This window comes from Peromyscus maniculatus, chromosome 7 (genome assembly GCF_049852395.1).
Source record: "Peromyscus maniculatus bairdii isolate BWxNUB_F1_BW_parent chromosome 7, HU_Pman_BW_mat_3.1, whole genome shotgun sequence".
NCBI classification, from domain to species: domain Eukaryota; kingdom Metazoa; phylum Chordata; class Mammalia; order Rodentia; family Cricetidae; genus Peromyscus; species Peromyscus maniculatus.
In genome coordinates this window covers 22077170-22095415 of record NC_134858.1, presented here as the reverse complement: position 1 = coordinate 22095415, position 18246 = coordinate 22077170, and the positions used below count along the sequence as shown (strand labels likewise).

The following is an 18246-nucleotide window of genomic DNA, read 5'->3' as shown; positions in this document are numbered from 1 at the left end:
TAAATGTTCAAGGCTTTACAGCTAAAATTGCCTACAGAATGCAAACAGGAAAAATTGAGCTCCATAGTACAGAATGCAAAATATCTAGACTCTAGACGACATAAAAAAAATTTGGTCAGATACCGAGTTACCAACAAAGAAAAATTGTCATAGAATCCAAAAAGTGGGCTGTATTCAACTCACATATCTCAAACAAGTGATGAAGCTGAAATAAGTAACATTTAAAAAAATATCACTTAGAAATTTAAACATCTTCCTAATTAACTCAAGCAAAGAAGGAAATCACAGTACAATTATAGTCAATTCATAAATGTCAACAATGGGAACTCTATACACCAACAGCATATGGGGTGCCATTCAGAGAGCAGATGGCTGCCGGAGGACAAGTCAGCCTTCTTGCCACCCCACCCCCGACTCTGACAGACATGACCCAGGGAATGTGACATGCAAGGGAATTCTGCAAAGAGAAGTGAGACTCGACTTCTGGGAGCAGAGTGATTTTACTCAGAAAAATGCCAGATTGTGTTCATGTACACTAGTATTCTTGGACTGACTTTAAAATCATGTCCTTTGTGCTTTAGAGAAAGTTTAGTTTACGAAATCCTATAAACAGTACAGAGAATTCCTGTGCTGCCCACATCACATTTACACATATCCACTGCTGTCAATATCTGGCATTGGTGTGGCATTAAACTGATTGATTAGTCTTGATATATTATCAATAACTAAGGTTCAGTCTTCATCACTATGTTCTGCAGGCTTTGACAGTGGAGTGATGGCACATATCTACCATCAGTTTTATACAGATGAGCATCACTGACCTAGCCATGCCCTATGCGTGTCTAGTCATCCTTTCTTCTTGAAAATCCCTGGTAACCTCTGATTGATTTTTTAATGCAGCTTGGCCTTTCTGGGGCTGTGACATAGCTGGAGTCACATGGTATTTAGCCGACCAGATTGGCTCCTTTCATGTAAATATGTGATTTAGTATTCCTCCATGTGCTTTGGCAGCTTCTTTTCCTATATTTTAGAAAAAATATTCATCGACATATTACACAGACATGGCAAACTTTGTTCTTCCATTGAGTGGTTGATGGACATCTTGGTTAGTAGCAGGTTTTGGTGACTGTTATGAGAGCTGCTAAAACTACCTTTATGCAGGTTGTGTGGACATAAGTTGCCCAGTCAATTGCACAAATATCTATGATCGTAATTGCCCAGCTGTGCAGTGAGATTATGCTTAACTTTGTAAGGATCTATCAAGTTGGTTTTCATTTTTAGTTCTATCAACAGTGAGTGCAAGTTTTTTGTTAATATACATCCTTGTTAATGTTTGGTGTTGTTATTTTCTCTTTAAGCTGGCCATTGTATAACATGGGAATAGTGGTACTGTATTGTTCTGATTTGCAATTCCCCAATGAGACCCATGTTTGCCATCTTCAGTGACATCCCTATTTTCCCCCATTTTAAGAGGGTTGCTTTTTATATTATTGTCTTTTAAATTGTCTAGTTATCCCATAATAGTTTTATAGTATTACATTTGTTTGTGATTCATAGTGAATATTTTAAAAGGTACAATATCTGTTTATGTTTAAATATTTTATTTTTATTGCACACATAAATATTTTACAGAACACCTTAGTGGTAACTGCAACTATTGTGACCAGTTCTTTTCTGTGTAGAGACCTAAGGCATTAATATCATTCTCAGTAGACAGAATTTGTGTTGCAATTAACTCGTTTTGATACTCACTTAAACATTTTTTTTCAATTTTACATATGTGAGTATTATTTAATAGTTATATAGAAGTTTAAGATATCAGTCACTACACACCCAAATTTGCTTATCTATTTCTCAGTGGGTGGGCGTCTAGAACTTCTTGGCCTTCATTCCTTCTTCCACTGCTCATAGTGCCTGTGGAACTCATTCTTCCTCTTCCCTCTGGAACCCGACAGCCTTCCCAGAAGTCTGGTTGCTCATGTTGCTAGTAGGCCCATTCTCCTCCTCCCTCTGGAACCCCAACCATGTCACCTTCCCAGAGCCCCACTGCCTGTATTGCTGGTTGAAGTCTTCTACTTTGTAGGTCTCACACTGTTGTCTTTCCAGGCAAAGCCCTCACTCTCACCTCCCTTGGGCACATGAATGCCACCATCCCAGGCCGTGCCTCAAGCTGTTCCCTGCCTCAAGCTGTTCCCTGCAGAACTTTATCTCTTGCTTTGAAAGTTGAGCCCTGCTTTCCCTCTGGAGGGAATGCCAGTCCCTTCCTCTTAGGAAGGGCATACTCTCCCCTCCTTCTGGCAATTCAAGTCCACCATCCAGGACCCTCAGAGGGATTTACTTGCTGGATAGGCAGAGTAATTGTCTACCCTGTTCCCTGGCACTCCATTCCCACCATCTGAGGACCTGGGCAAGCCCCTACTCACTGAGCAGGTAAAACCCTCATTTCTCTCTGGTATTTCAATAAAAGAGTTATTTATTTTTATTTTATGGATATAGATGTTTTGCCTACATGTATGTCTGTGCACTACATCCACACAGTGCGTGCAGAGGCCAGAAGACATCATATCCTCTGGCACTGCAGGCAGTGGTTAGCTGCCATGTGGGCATTGGAAATCAAGTCCAGGTCCCCTAGAAGAAGAGTAAACGATCTCGACTACAGAGCCATCACTTCATCCCCTCTGTCTGGCAGTCTAACCCTACTACCTGAGAGCCTGTATGGAGCATCTGCTTGCCACACAGGAAGTGATCTCACCTATCCCCTTGCTGGCACCTTACATCTCTGTATCAAGACGTGTTGGTTACCTCCTCTACTCCCTGGTACTCAAACCATTGCATGTCAGGACTCTTGTGGAGCATCAGTCAGCTTCCCTAATCCGAATGCCATATCTCCAGTACCTGAACCTCCCAGGCCCTCTGGCTTAGCAGTGCCTGGAGTAATTGCCCCTCAGATCAGAGGCCACACCCCACAGTTCACTCTCTTCTCTCCTAACCCACACAAAGCCCCTGCTGGGCAGCTCAGAGCCTGTGCCTTTCCCAAGCTGAAGTGGAATTGCCTCAGCTACCTGTCTCATAAATCATCACCAACTGGCCACCGGACTGAGGTTCAAGTATATCCTAGCTCTTTCAAACCCAGCAAAGTTAGAATAATAAAAAATTACAAATTCAAACACCAGTTCAACACAGGTGATCCAGAAACTCATATCAAGGTATAACTCACTTTGATTGAAGAGTACAGAAGTCTACCTCAAACTGGCCAGCAAAGTTCCTTCATGTTGGCTAGCTTTTGTGTCATGATGTTGGATGGCACTGTAGGGGCTGCTGGGGAAGAAAACACATCAGTGGTTGTACTCACCATTAGACCCTGCATGCTGCAGTAGTGACTTGCCAGGTAGGATGTGCCTACTGGTGCAATAGTGGCACAAGAGTAATGGGGGTAACTAACCACTTTCTTACCAGATTTAAAGTCTGTTCCACAGAAAGAGATTCATGCCTCAAACTGTAATCCTGGTCAAAAGTCCATGGCTGTGGAGCTCATAAGCCCCAGGGTAGAATCTGCTGTTGTTATTTTGCTAAATGGTTATGTAGCAAAGCCCCTGCTTATATACACGGATGTGGGCTGCTCTCAACCTTGGTCAGAGAAACTTCTTTTTGCAGTGGGCAGCCATCAGTGGAGTGATGCATGACTTTCCAAGTACTGACAATAAGAGACTTAGTGCTCAGCCCAACAGGCCATCTATATCATCCCCTCAACTAGCCCCACCCAAGCCTCAGGGAAGATCTTGGAAGAGGAAGCAGAATGAATGCAAGATCCAGGGGAAGGAGAAGAGTGATGCAAAGCTCTGTCATTTGGACATGACATAACCATCATAATCATGAACTAACCGCAGCAAGGGTCACCTATATAAGACTTGATAAATCAATCAAACCCACATAGACATGGCAGATGATGTCCAGGACCCACTGTTTACTGAGGACTATGCAAGAGATAGTTTCCAGGATAGGGAGAGTCATTTTTTTTTGAAGATGTGACAACTTGGGATTCTAACACTCCGGTGGATGCCCCCCCCCCTCACATATGAATATGGGAGACAAGAAATAAAGCCCATCTCCATGTTCTCAGCAGGAAACACATCTTAGCTTTAAAGACAGGTACCACTTTAGAGTAAAAAGATGGATAAAAATACTCGACTCTAATGGGACCATGAAGCAAGCAAGCATCACTGTCTTACTATCTGACAAAATAGACTTCAAACTAAAAGTAATTAAAGAGATAAAGTAGGACAAGTCATTCTGATCAAGGGAACAGTTAACCAAGAAGACATCACTATAACCAACAAAAAACATATAGAGAAAGAGGTCATGGACATACTTCCATTCACAAGGGACTTAAAGAAAATAAAAAAGAGAATGAACAGAACTGACAAAATGAAGCACCTCTGCAATGGAAACTTCAAACATCTGAAGAAAGAGCTAGAGAAAGACACTAGAAAATGGAAAACCATCTCATGCTCAGGGATTGGTAGAATTAATAATGTGAAATTGACCATTTTACCAAAAGCTATTTATAGATTCAATACAATCCCAATCAAAATCTCCATATCATTTTTCACAAAAATAGAAAAATGCTATCCTAAAATTGATATTCACATGTAACCATAAAAGACCCCATATAGCCAAACAATCCTACAGTAAAAAAAATGCTGGATGGATTGCCATTCCAGATCTTAAGATGTATTGTATTCTGTATATTTATATATATATATATATATTTATATATAACATGTATATAAATATATTACACACACACACACACACACACACACACACACACACACATATATATATAAACTTCTGAATATTGAGCTCTTTTTGCATCCTGTGAAATAACTTCCACCTGTTTAAGATGTGGGATCCTCAATGTATTATGGAAATTGTTTCACTAGCATCTTTTTTATTTTCTTGTATTTCTGCTGATAAGAGACATTAGCCTCTTGGTTTTGTTTCTTGTAGTGCTTCAGTTTTGGTATGAAGATGATGCCAGTTTTATAAAATGAATTTGGATGCGTTCCCTAGTTCCCAAATTTTTGGAAGAGTTTGAGATAGATGGGTGCTAATTCTTTTTAAAAATATTTTGGAGAATAAATCAATAAAGACATCTGGGCCTAGGCTTTTCTTAGTGGGGAGTTGTTTGATTACTATCCAATCTGGTATTCATTATTGCTCTCTTTAAACTTTATATTAATTGATTGCTTCATCTTTGTGGTTTAAGCATTTCTAGGAGTTTATCAGTTTCTTTCATGTGACCTGATTTGTTGGCATATTCTGATTCATAGTTGTCCCAAGACTGTTGGTGATTTCTGTGATGTTATTGTTAATGTTCTCTATAACGTCTAATTTTATTGATTTGAATTTTTATTTTTATAAGTGAAAATGATGAATTTAATTTTCATTTTCATAAAGGAACTCTGTTTCATTGATCTTCCCTCCGTACTGTTGACTCTCCAGTTTCCCCTTTCCTATTCTCTTGCAGCATGAGTCCTTCCTTCTGCTGAGTTTGGGTTGATTTTATTCTTTCCTTCACTCCTTGAGGCACGAAGCCAGGCTATGCATTGTGTTTCTCTCTCCTTTCTTAGTACAATTTACTGTTGCTAACACACTCCTGCTCAGTGGTTTTAAAATATCTTTATGTATATATCCCTTGTATTTCAATTTGTTTCAAAATCGTTAAAGTCCCTTTGAATTTTTAAAAATCCCTAGATTATTTTGAAATGTTTTGCCCTTTACTGATTGCCTTCTAGTTTTCTACCAGAGCAGTTGGGAAAGTTGTGTGGATTCATTTAGATTTTCAGTTTATTAAGACTTAGCTTATTACATCTGTGCTGTGAATGTGGTTGATCTTGGGACTGTTTTTCACATGGCAAATGATTTTTTTCTTTTGAGGTTTTGTCTTTCTATTCTCAGATTTCTGTATGATCCATTTTAACATTCTAAATGTTTATTGCTATTTACCTCTTAGCAAAAAAAATGGCCTATGTGCTTCAGTTCACTGTCCATATGTAATTAGCTTATCCTAAATCTTCATGTGGCACACTCATTGGCTGGAATTCCTCATGAATAATTTCATGTTTTGCAATGTTTCCTGTAAATGAGACTTTCTCTCTTGATGCTTTTCATATGTCATATTTTTTGTTGAAAACCAGCAGTTCTAAAGTCATTGAATTTTTGTTTATTTACTTCTTTACTCATGTATTTAAACTGACAGGTCAACCTTTTTAAATTCACGGCTCACAGCAAGATGTGCACCTGTGCTCACCAAGGGCTGGCTAAAGCAGGCTGTTAACAAGTCTTCCATCACATGCTTATTTTCTGTGGTAAGACTACATAAACTCCAACCTTTTAACAATTGCCCAGTACACAAAATATTTCATCAACTGTGAGCATCATGACATGCAATGATGGTTCTCTTGAACTTATACCTGTAGCTGAAATGTCATGTCCTTTGACCAGTATCTTTCTAGTGTGTCCGTTCTAGAGAATCTGGTAAGAACTTTGTTCTGTTTACATCAGCTTAACATAAGAGGGATCATAATGTATATTTCTTTCTGTGCCTGCCCTATTCCACTTACGGTGAAGATTATAAGATTTCTTCTCTTTTAAATTCCGAATAACACTTCACTGAGTGTCTGTGTGTATGAGTGTATGTACACACATGTGTTTTCGTTATATATGTATGTGTTTGTGTATATGAGTATATATGAGTATGTGTACATGTGTACAAGTGTGTGTGTGTGTGTGTGTGTGTGTGTGTGTGTGTGTGTGTGTATCCCATTTCTTTATCCACTCATTTCGTGATGAACTCCTAGGATGTTTCATGTATTAGAGGCATCAGTGTTGCCTCTTTCCCATGCCCTTGCCAACCCTTGATAATTTTTGCCTTTAATAATAGCCATCCTTATCTAAAAGGCAAGAGGTTATACATGTTATTACAGTTTCTATTTGCATTTCCTGATGATTAGGGAGGCTGAGTATTTTTTCAATCCCTCTTGGCTATCCATATGCCTCCTTCTGAGAAATGGCTATTCATGTCCTTTGGGTTTTATTGATTTTTTTGACTGTATTAGTCAGATTTTCATTGCTATCATAAAATATCCAACACTGACTAATGTTATAAAGGAAAGAGTTTATAGCAGAGCGAGGGTCTGTTAAGCTGAGCTCTGGCTTTGACAAGGACTCTGTGGCTGATGGTCAATGGTGGAAAGGGAATGCAAGGAGGACCACAGGTTGAATAGGAAACAGGAATGGAACCTGGTTTTACATCTTTTACAGGAACTACCTCCCAAGAGCACATTCCCAACGACCAGGGGCCTTCCACTAGGCCCCACCTCTGTCAGGTTCTGGTACGTCCAATATTCCCCCTTCTTCATGGCCCAGCTTTCAGTCATATAAACCCTGGAAGGATGCACTTCAACTAGTCATAAGCTGTAACACTCGTTACTGGCTTGCTTTGATCCCTTATGTACTCTGGTAATACTTCTTTAAGATTTATTTTCATTTTACATGTATTTGTGTTTTGTCTGGATGAATGTATGGACACAACATGCACTCAGGGACCAGGGAGAACAGAAAGTGGTGTTGAATCCTCTAGAACTTGAGGTAGCGACAGCTGTGAGCCACTGTGTGGGTGCTAGGAACTGAACTGGGGTCCTCTGAAAGAGCAGGCTGTGCTTGGAAACACTGAGCCATCTCTCTAGCCCTTGTTAATAATGCCTTTGCAAAAAAAAAAATCAGAGTTTGGTTTACAAATATTCTCCCATCTCATAGGTCGTTGCCTCATTTTATTATTCCCTTTGATAGGCAGAAACATTTCCTAGGTTGATATATCTCCCAAGTGTCTGTTTTTATTTTGGTTACTTGTGTTTTTAAGATCATATTGAAATTTTTCTCGCCTGGACAAATCCCATGGAGAGTTCTGTTTTATATTTTATTTTGGTAGTTTTACAATTTTGAGTCCTCTGTCTAAATTTTTAATGCATTTTGAGTTTCCTTGTGTTTGATGTGAGATAAAGGACTGATTTCATTCTTCTTCACATACGTCTGCTCTCCCCAGTGCCAGTCTCTGAGGAGCATAACCTTTGCCCTTTGTGTATATCTGGGATCATTACTGAAAATCAGTTGAACACAAATGCATTTACTTTGGTAATTTCTACTTGGTTCTACTGGCCTATACATCTGGATTATGGAAGCACAATGTGTTTTGGCTCTTAAAGCTTCATCACATTTAAAAAACAAACAAACAAACAAACAAAAACTAAACTATGATTATATCATTTACCCCTTCTCTGCTCCCTTCCTCCCTATTCCTCTTCACTCTCTTCCAAATTCATGGCTTCCTCTTCTTTAACCACTGTAGTCATGTAAGTAAACGACATATAAGTCATACATATAAGTAAATAGACATATTCCTCAAACCTTCTGAGTCAGTTCAGTGCTGCTTGTACGTGTACGTTCCCAGGGATGACCACTTGGTATTGAATAACCAATCAGGAGGCACATCCCTGGGGAAGACCATCTAGGGTGGGAATCCAAAGTTCCATTGGATTTCCTCCATCTATGGTGCGATGTCAACTGTTGTTGGGATTTTCCAGGTCTTCTTCAGGCAGCTATGTAGTTGAGATTTCCTGGGTGTAGCTTCCCTGTCATAGATAGAATGCACAGTCTCACAGTAGACCTCCTGGTCCTCTGGTTGTAACAACCCTCTGCCTCCTCTTCCAAAGTGTGTATGTTCCTTGAGCCTTAAGTGCAAAGTTTGTATTGTAGATGGGGCTGGCAGTCCACAGCCAGTTGTTCTCTGCATTTGACTAGCTAGTATTTCTGGGACAGTCTCTTTATGGCAGAAAAGAAGTCTCTCTGATGAGGCATGAGAGCTAACCTCATCTGAGGGCATAAGGATGAGTATTTAGAGTGCAGTTGGAGAATTACACTGACTTTGCAAAGCTGCAGTAATTCGTTCTTATGTCAGGTCTATGATTTCACTAGCCTTAGGCCATTGGCTAGGCTTATAGTACCAGCTATAATTTCTCTCCTGTTGAGAAGACTTTTTTTTTTTTTTTTTTTTTTTTTTTTAGGTTTTTCGAGACAGGGTTTCTCTGTGTAGCTTTGTGCCTTTCCTGGAGCTCACTTGGTAGCCCAGGCTGGCCTCGAACTCACAGAGATCTGCCCGGCTCTGCCTCCCGAGTGCTGGGATTAAAGGCGTGCGCTACCACCGCCCGGCTCTGTTGAGAAGACTTTAAATCCATTTAGATAGCAGTTGGTAACCCCAAGATAAAAATGCCACTGTTTCACCAATGTAGGAATGTCCTTCACCAGTGCACAACAGTCCTTGTTGTAATTAATGTGCTTGACAGCAGAGTAGGACTACAGAATGTTCCTCTCCCTTGACAAATTACATAGCACCTTCTGATAGTATGAGAGCCATTCCTCAGGGTTGAAGCTCTGGATCAGTTCAAGCTTAATTATACACACACAAACACACACACACACACACAAATAAAAAATGTGTGTGAGTGTGTGTAGTATAAGTTTAGGTAAATATAATGACTCCCTACATCTTTTAAAAACATCCTTAGAAGCATCCTCTCCTCTTTTGCCTTCTCTCCTCCTTCCCCAGTTACCCTCTCTCCCATTTTCTCTTTATAACATCTATATCCTGCTGGTCCACATTCTAGGCCTTCTCCTCCAATCTCTGTTCCCTTTTACTTTCCTTATTTTTGTGATTGCTCTAGGGTATATACTCACACCTATAGATTTGGAGCTAACAACCACAAATTAGAGAGAATATATGAAGTTTGCATTTCTGTGTCTGTGTTACCTCACTCAATATAATATGCCCAGTGTCATACATTTACCTGGAAAGTACTTGATTTCATTTTTCTTTACAGCTGAGTAGAATTCCCTGTAGATATATACCATATTTTCATTATTCATTGAGTGAAGGATGCTTAGGTTGTTCCATTTCCTAGTTATTGTTGAACAGATCAGCAATGAACATGGTTGAGAAAATATTGGACATCAGCCAGGCTGGGGTATAGCTATGACATATGGTAGATTTATTTTTGGCTTTTTGAAAATTCTCTTCAGTGATTCCCAGGGAGCCTGGATCAGTTTGCAATTCCACCCACAGTGAATACAGGTTCTCCTTTCCCTACAACCTCACCAGCATTTCTTTTCAGTTGTTTTCTTAATATTAGCCATTCTGACTGGTGTGAGATGAAATCTCAAGGTTGCTTTAATTTGCATTTCCCTAATTGCTATGGATGATGAATACTTTCTAAGCTATTTATTAGTCATTTTAATTTCTTCCTTTGAGAACTTTCTATTCAGGGCCACAGCCAATTGTTTAAACACAGAAGACCAGATGAGACATCCAGCTCCTGGGCCTTTCAATCAGAAGATGTGCTGTTTTTTTTTTTCTCTTTTTGGGGGCCCACCACCCAGCTCCCAAATAAATCATGCACAGAGGCTTATTCTTACTTGTAAATGTCCACCCTTAGCTTGGCTTAGTTTCTAGCCAGCTTTTCTTAACTTAACTTATCCTGTCTAACCTTTTGCCTCTGGGCTTTTCCTGTTCTCTTTTCTCTGTAAATCTTACTCTTACTCCGTATCTTGCTGTGTAGCTGGGTGGGTGGCCCCTGATGCCCTCCTTCTTTTCTGGCTCCTCCTTTTCAATTCTCTCTTCCTAGATTTCTCCTTCTATTTATGCCCTCTGCCTGTCATTCATGTCTATCCTTTCTCCTGCCTTGCCATTGGTCATTCAGTTCTTTATTATATCATCGGGTATTTTAGACAAGCATGGTAACACAGTTTCACAGAGTTAAACAAACACAATATAAACAAAAGTAACATATCTTAAAATAATATTCTGCAACAGAGATTGTTGTTGGGTTAGCTGAATCACAGCCTGTAAGCCATTCTAATAAGTCCCATTATATATATATATATATATATATATATATATATATATATGTATGTATGTATATATTCATTTATTCTATCAGATCTGTTCCTCTAGAGAGCCTTGACTAATATATATATATATATATATATATATATATATATATATATATATATATGGATTGTATTGAATATGTACATTGCTCTTGATAGAATTGTCATTTTTCACAATATTAATTCCACCAAACCATGAACATAGTCCCCCACCTCTTTCTCAATCTCTTCACTTATTTGAAGTTTTCACTATAGATGTCTTTTACCTCTTTTGTTAGTTATTACTAGATATCTTTTGAAGCTATTGTGAACACTTTGTGCATGACCTATTTCTCAGCATGTTTGTGTTGCTGTCGAGAAAGGCTACTGATCTTTGTAAGTTGATTCTGTAACCTGTCACTTTGCTGAATTTGTTGATAGTTTTCTGATGAAAATTTTGGGATCTCTGTGTTTAATATATCATCTGAACACAGGGATAATTTGAATATTTCTTTTCTAATTTGTATCCATTTAATACATTTGTCCATTTCCTTCTCTTTACTTATTGATTTAGCTAATGTTTCAAGAACCATATTGAAAAAGAGTGATGATGGGTGGAGAAGTGGACAGCCATGTGCTTTATTGATTTTAATGGGGTTGTTTGAGGTTTTATTCATTTAGGATGTTGTTGGCTTTGGGTTTGTTATATACAGCCCTTACTATGTTGAGCTGTGTTTCCTCTAATCCTACGCTATTGAGGAATTTTATCATGAAGATATGTTGGATATTTTGTCAAAAGTTTTTTTTCATCTATTGAGATGATCATGTAGTTTTTGTCTTCAAGTCCATCATATGATTTATTACTTTTTTGACTTATATATTGAATCATCCCCAAATCTTCAAGATAAAGCTAACGTGATTATGGCGCACGGTATTTTTCTGTGTGCCTGTATTCAGTTTGTAAGTTTAAAATCTTAGATAAAAAGAGAAGTCTACATAGCCAGATCTCATCACAAAAACACAAACAATGCAAAAGGCCAAGGCAGTATATGTCCCTCAAATCCATCATTCCTATAGAAATTTTCTCCAATGAGAATTACATAAATGAATTAGAGGATGCAGAACTCAAAAGAACAACCATAAACTTCATCAAATAATTAAAGGAATTAACAGAAGACAAATAGTTTAATGAGCTTAAAGAGAATAGTAATAAATGCCTGAGAGATTCCCAAGAAAATACAAATACATAGATGAATGAATTGACAAAGAAAATCCAAGATTTGAAAACTGAATTCAATAAAGAGATAGAAATATTAAACAGAACTCAAATGGAAATGATAACGGAATTGAAAAACTCAGTAAGCCAAATGGGGGACAAGGAACCTAAACTAGCCACCTTCTGTAACCAGGTAAGACCTCGACCCACAGTTTGTCCTGCCTGCAGAGTGTTTTGGGACTGAAGCCTAGCAGAATTGTTATCAAAGGGACCAGAGATACCATCAGCTGATGGGAGCAGATGCAGAGACCCATAGTCAAACATCAGGGAGCCCTTGCAGAGGATGGGGAGGAAGGATCCTAGGAATCAGAGGGGTCATGGACACCATGAGAACATGGCCCACAGAATCAACTGCCCAGGACTCATGGGAGCTTACAGAGATCAGGGAGCCCTATAAGCATCTGACATATATGTCAGGGTCTGTAAGGCTTCTCTGCATATATGTTATGGTTGAGTAGCTTAGTGTTCTTGTGGGATTCCTAACAGTAGAAGCAGGGGTTGTCTCTGACTCTTTTGCCTACTTGAGGGACTCCTCTCTTACCACTAGGTTGCCTTGTACAGCCTTGATTTGATGGTATGTGCCTGGTCTTATTGTAGCTTTTATGCTGTGTTTGGTTGATGTCCCTGGAAGACCTGCTCTTTTCAGAGGGTAAGCAAGCATGGGCATGGGGTCAGAGGAGAACCTCAGGGAGAGGGGAGGTAGGGGGAGGGGCTGGGCAGAGGGAATGAAGAGGAAACTGTGTTTAGGATGTAATATATGAGAGAAGAATAAAAAACAGTTTAATTTTTTTCCCACAGAAAATAGCTGGGATTAGACAGAGAGAGCTTAAAAGGAATTTTAAAATTAGTTATTCTGGCAGCTGATGGCTGCTTAGTTGACATAAAAGTGACCAAACTCACTGTGGACACACTTCTCCCTGCTCTAATACTCTTAACAGCTATTGTGAGTGCTTTGTAGTTAAGATGTGTAGTTGCTGTCTCTAAGAAGCTTTGGTGGTTTGCAGGTTCTCTATTTTTAAACAATGTTTTTAAATATTAAAAAAGAAGAAATGGTGTTGAGTTACTCTCTTCCTATTGCTAATCTCTTGAACACTTCAGACTAAAGAGAAGATTTAGTACAGGGAAACGACTCTAGAAAGGTAGCAAATGAAGCCACAACAGCTGAAACACTAACAACTAAAGACACAGACAGCAAAACAAAACAACACGACATCAACACTTTTCAATCATATTGACGGCTTCAACTCTTCGATCTTAAAATACAAGCTAGTTGAGTGGGTTGAGAAACAAAATCTGTCTTTATATCATCTACAAGAGACTCATCTTAACTCAAAAGATGGGGACCACCTAAAAGTGAAAGGATATAAAAAAGTATTCCAAGGAAATGGGACTGGGATGCAGGCAGATGTCACTATTCTAATATCTAACAACATAGACTTCAAACTAAAAATAACCAGAAGAAATACAGGTGGTCAGTTCATTCTAGTCAAGGGGACAGTTATCAAAGATATTACTATCCAATCGTAAATATATATACAGCATACTCTGCTGGACCCAGTTTCATAAAAGTGCAGTATTGAAATTAAAGACACAGATGAACACTAATCCACTAATTGTAGGTGACATTACCATGTATTTCTCAAATCAAGCAGTATGACAGAGGTAGCTTTTATCTCCTTGTTCAATACTGATTCATCTATATGGGGTCTTTATGATTCTCTATGTATTGCAGTTGTGTTTTCTATTTGTGTCAGAAATGTAGTTGGAATTCTACTTGGATTCCATTGCATCTATGGATCGTTTAAAGCAGTTTTAGAAAAGAGCATTTCTTCTGATCCATGGGTGTTAACTCTCTTTCCATCTACTTGTCTCTTGTTTCTTTTTTCCTTTAACTTATTTAATTGTAGATTTATAATTTCTAGCTTTTAGACCTGACAGATACTTATCCAAATATATTCCTCAGTGTTTTATAATATTTTGTAGTTATTATAAGTACAGTGGTTTTCATAATTCCTTTTTTTTTTTTTTTTTTTTTGGTTTTTCGAGACAGGGTTTCTCTGTGTAGCTTTGCGCCTTTCCTGGGACTCACTTGGTAGCCCAGGCTGGCCTCGAACTCACAGAGATCCTCCTGGCTCTGCCTCCCGAGTGCTGGGATTAAAGGCGTGCGCCACCAACGCCCGGCTCATAATTCCTTTTTTGAATACTTTTGTGTGTAGGTATGTTCCATATTTTTGTGTTTTGATTTTATATTCTGCAATTTTTTGGCTTTATTTATAATTCTAACTTTCTGGCAGGTTCCTTAGAGGCATTTCTGCTTCTACATCTCTAATTTGGAAGTTTTCATTTCCTCCTGTTGGCAGCCTTTCCAGTTGAGTGGAAGTGGCAAGGCTGGCATCCTTGTCTGCTGGTGATCTTTGAGAAGGAGCACTGTACTATCATCACTGTTGAGTGTGGTGTTAGCTGTGGTCCTGCCACATACAACATTTCTTGCATTGAGTTGCTTCTTTCCTATTCCTAATTTCTTGAACATTTTTTTTAATTATGTAAAGATATTGAACTTTGTCAGATGTCTCAGTCAAGGGCAATAGCTTTGGACCATCCCCATTTCTTCCTGACAATTGCGGAGACCCATTGGAAAGAAAGTGAGCATTCTTCTCAGACCACACATTAGCTGTCAGTTACATAAGTGACCACCTTGGAAGCGAATTGCCTGGTCCCAGATCTGCCCTACAGAGGCTCAGTGCCATGGACCATATGATGAACTTACATGTAGCCCAAGAAACCTATTCCTGAATTTTTGAATAACAGATACCACAAAAAGATAAATACATATTGTTTTAGGCTACTAAGCCTGATTCTAATTTTCACTTCTGCAATCAATTACTATTATAGTAATACAATAATTAAAATCAGCTCTCTTCACAAAAATATTCTCAACAAGAAGGTAAAGACATTTTTCATGTAAGTATTGCATATTGATGACCATAACCCTGGCATGCTCAAAGGATTTGAAACAAATTCACTCTAACAAAATAGTGTCCCTCTGCAATGACTCCTTTTCAAGTTATATTCAGACTACAAAAATATTAACATCACAACTTTTTCATCTGTTTCCGAACAATGAAACAAGTGTTACTAAGACCCAAATGTAATAAAGTGAATGAAACTACAATCTTACTTTTGAATATGTATACAGATATCCTAAAATCCCTACCAAGTGGACTCTAAGAGGGCAATGCTTTCCAGATGTGCTGTTATACTTCTGTAAAGCTGAAATAATTTAGACCTGAAGAACTGCATAAGAACTGCACTAGAAACACATTAATGGGATATCACTGTAAGATTTGAAGCACAGGGTCTCTCACTGAACCCACGGCTCACAGGTTGGCTAGACTGGCTGGTCAGTGAACTTTAGGGGTTGGACAGTCTCTGTCTCTCCACTGCTGCGGTTACAGATGCACATGATCTTGCCCAGATTTGATGTGGATGTTGGGGATACAAACTCAGTTCCTCATGCATGCATTGTTGGCATTTTACCCACAAGGCCTTTTTCCCAGCACCGTTCAAATCATCTTATGCTATGTTGTAAATCATATATGCATATTATCTATATATGCAGTTTATATGAAAGCATATCAACAGGCCCTGTGTGTATAGATTTAAAAGTATATCTTACCAAAGATGAAGATATAGTAACTACCCAGCTACAAAATATTTGAAGAAGGAGAATAATTTAGATAAGGTATTCAAATACCAATAGATATTTGAGAAAGTGAGTTTATTTGGTATTCAGGTGGTTAATATTTATTATCCAGACACTTGTTAACATTTTTCTAGAAGAAGAGACTGAGGATAAAACAGTAAGCATTGATAGAACTTTTGGGCATTATTTAACTGTAACATGTCAAAAATGTTACTACTTACCACCGTTTTCACTCAATGCTGTATTTATGATTTTCTTAATTGTTGCTTTGCATATACATTATTTGTAGAAAAAGAAATACCCATGTTTCTATAAATTATAGAAAATTTGGTTGTCCTTTCACTTAGGAAGAAGGGAGTGATTGGTTGCACATGAACAAAGGTTTAGTAGTTATTCCCTTCATGTTATTTCCAGAGCTGATGATATGTGGCTTCAGTGTGGCTCATCCCACTGAGGAGGTGATTTCCATACCTGTAAATAGCGGATGACTCTGCAGACCAGGTCTGGGGCCAGGAAGTCTCCAGTGAATCGCCAAATAATATCTGTCAGGATGTTGATCAGTCCTGTGAAGGAATCTAACAAAAACACATGTTTCAATCTCTCCATAATTTGTGGGTACACTGCAGTGAAAACAAATTCCTGGGTTCGTTTTATTTTCTCTTAGCTTAGCAGATGGCTACAGAGGAAAAGTGAAGCAGGAGCTCCTTGTCTTTAAATACCAGAATTTGTTTTCACCTAGCAAGGATTTTAGCTGTGACTAAGGAGGAATCAATAGTCCCAGGAGAGGGGCTTCCATACTAATGCAGGCACCGTGAGAAGGTTCAAAAGAGACAAAACTGAAGACAACAAATGCTTACCGAATTCATTTCTGCCCTCTTGTTGTTTGTTTTTGCTCTTTTTTTGGGGGGGGGCTGGCCACCCAGCTCCCAAATAAATACACACATAAAGGCTTATTCTTATTATAAATGCCTAGCCTTACCTTGGCTTGTTTCTTGCCAGCTTTTCTTAACTTTAAATTAACCCATCTGTCTTTTGCCTCTGGGCTTTCGCCTTCTCTATTTCTGTATATCTTTCTTTCTTATTCTGTTGCTGGTTGTGTAGCTGGGTGGCTGACCCCTGATGTTCTCCTTCTGTCACTCCCAGATCTCTTTCCCTCCCAGATTTCTCCTTCTGTAATTTTCGCTGCCTGCCAACCCCACCTACCCTTTCTCCTGCCTTTCTTGTTGGCCCTTAAGCTCTTTATTAAACCATCAGGTGTTCTAGACAGGCAAAGTAACACAGCTTCGCAGAGTTAAATAAATGCAACATAAACAAAAGTAACACACCTTAAAATAATATTCTACAACACTGTCCTATACAGGGCAGACTATCACCTCATTGCCTGTCTAACATGGGTAAAGACAGACTACTGGAAGTTTTGAATCTTGATTTGTCTCATAGAATACTTTATTTTTAATTTAAACTTTACTTTTTTGAGAATTTCATACATGAACACTCTATTTACATAATTTCATCCTCCTCCCCTTTCCATCTCCCCTCATGTTCCCTACCTGTCAATTCACAACCTCTTTTTTAAAAAAAATATTACTTTGTACATACACAGGTATTTAATGTTTTTTTCTTTCTCTCTTTTTCTCTCTTTCTCTCTTTCTTTCATGTATACAGTATTCTGCCTGCATGTGTCCCTGCAGGCCAGAAGAGGGCACCAGATCTCATTACAAGTGGTTGTGAGCCACCATATGGTTGCTGGAAATTGAACTCAGGACCTCTGGAAGAGCAGTTGGTGCTTCTAACCACTGAGCCATCTCTCCAGCCCATCACAACCTCTTTTTAATTCTTATTGTTTTATGAGAACAAGTGTGCTTGTGAACACACACACACACACACACACACACACACACACACACACACACCCTACTAAGTGCATTTTGTGTGCTTTGGATATATATGTGTAGCCTTGATAACCTAAAAGGGACCTTATGCCTAGAAAAAACTTATTTTTCTCTTTCTCTCAGCAGCCATTTTTTGCTATAGTGTTGTAGATTTAATATGCCTTCCTAGTGATAAATTATTCCACACACTTAGAGATTAGTTAAGAAAAAGCTCTTTAATAATAGCCAGCCCCTGTCCTTGCCTGCACCCAGCCCATGTGCACCTGGGACAGGTGGTAGAGCTGTCCCTGATCCCCATCAGCTGCAACATTCGGGAGAGCAGGCCCTGTACCTCACCAGGGCAGCACAATAGAGCCAACCCTGTTAGTGAAGATGTGGGTGAGCCAGCCCTG

The 18246-nt window shown here is 38.8% G+C and overlaps 1 protein-coding gene across 1 annotated transcript in view; it reads right to left on the bottom strand.

Moving 5' to 3' along the window:
- The window catches only part of Npsr1 (neuropeptide S receptor 1), a 196218-nt gene that overhangs the window by 41725 nt on the left and 136247 nt on the right, over nt 1-18246 (bottom strand). The window contains exon 3 of the mRNA XM_016009934.3: nt 16434-16537. Within this exon, the coding sequence (XP_015865420.1) occupies nt 16434-16537 (104 nt within the window). The remainder of the gene's footprint in view (nt 1-16433; nt 16538-18246) is intronic.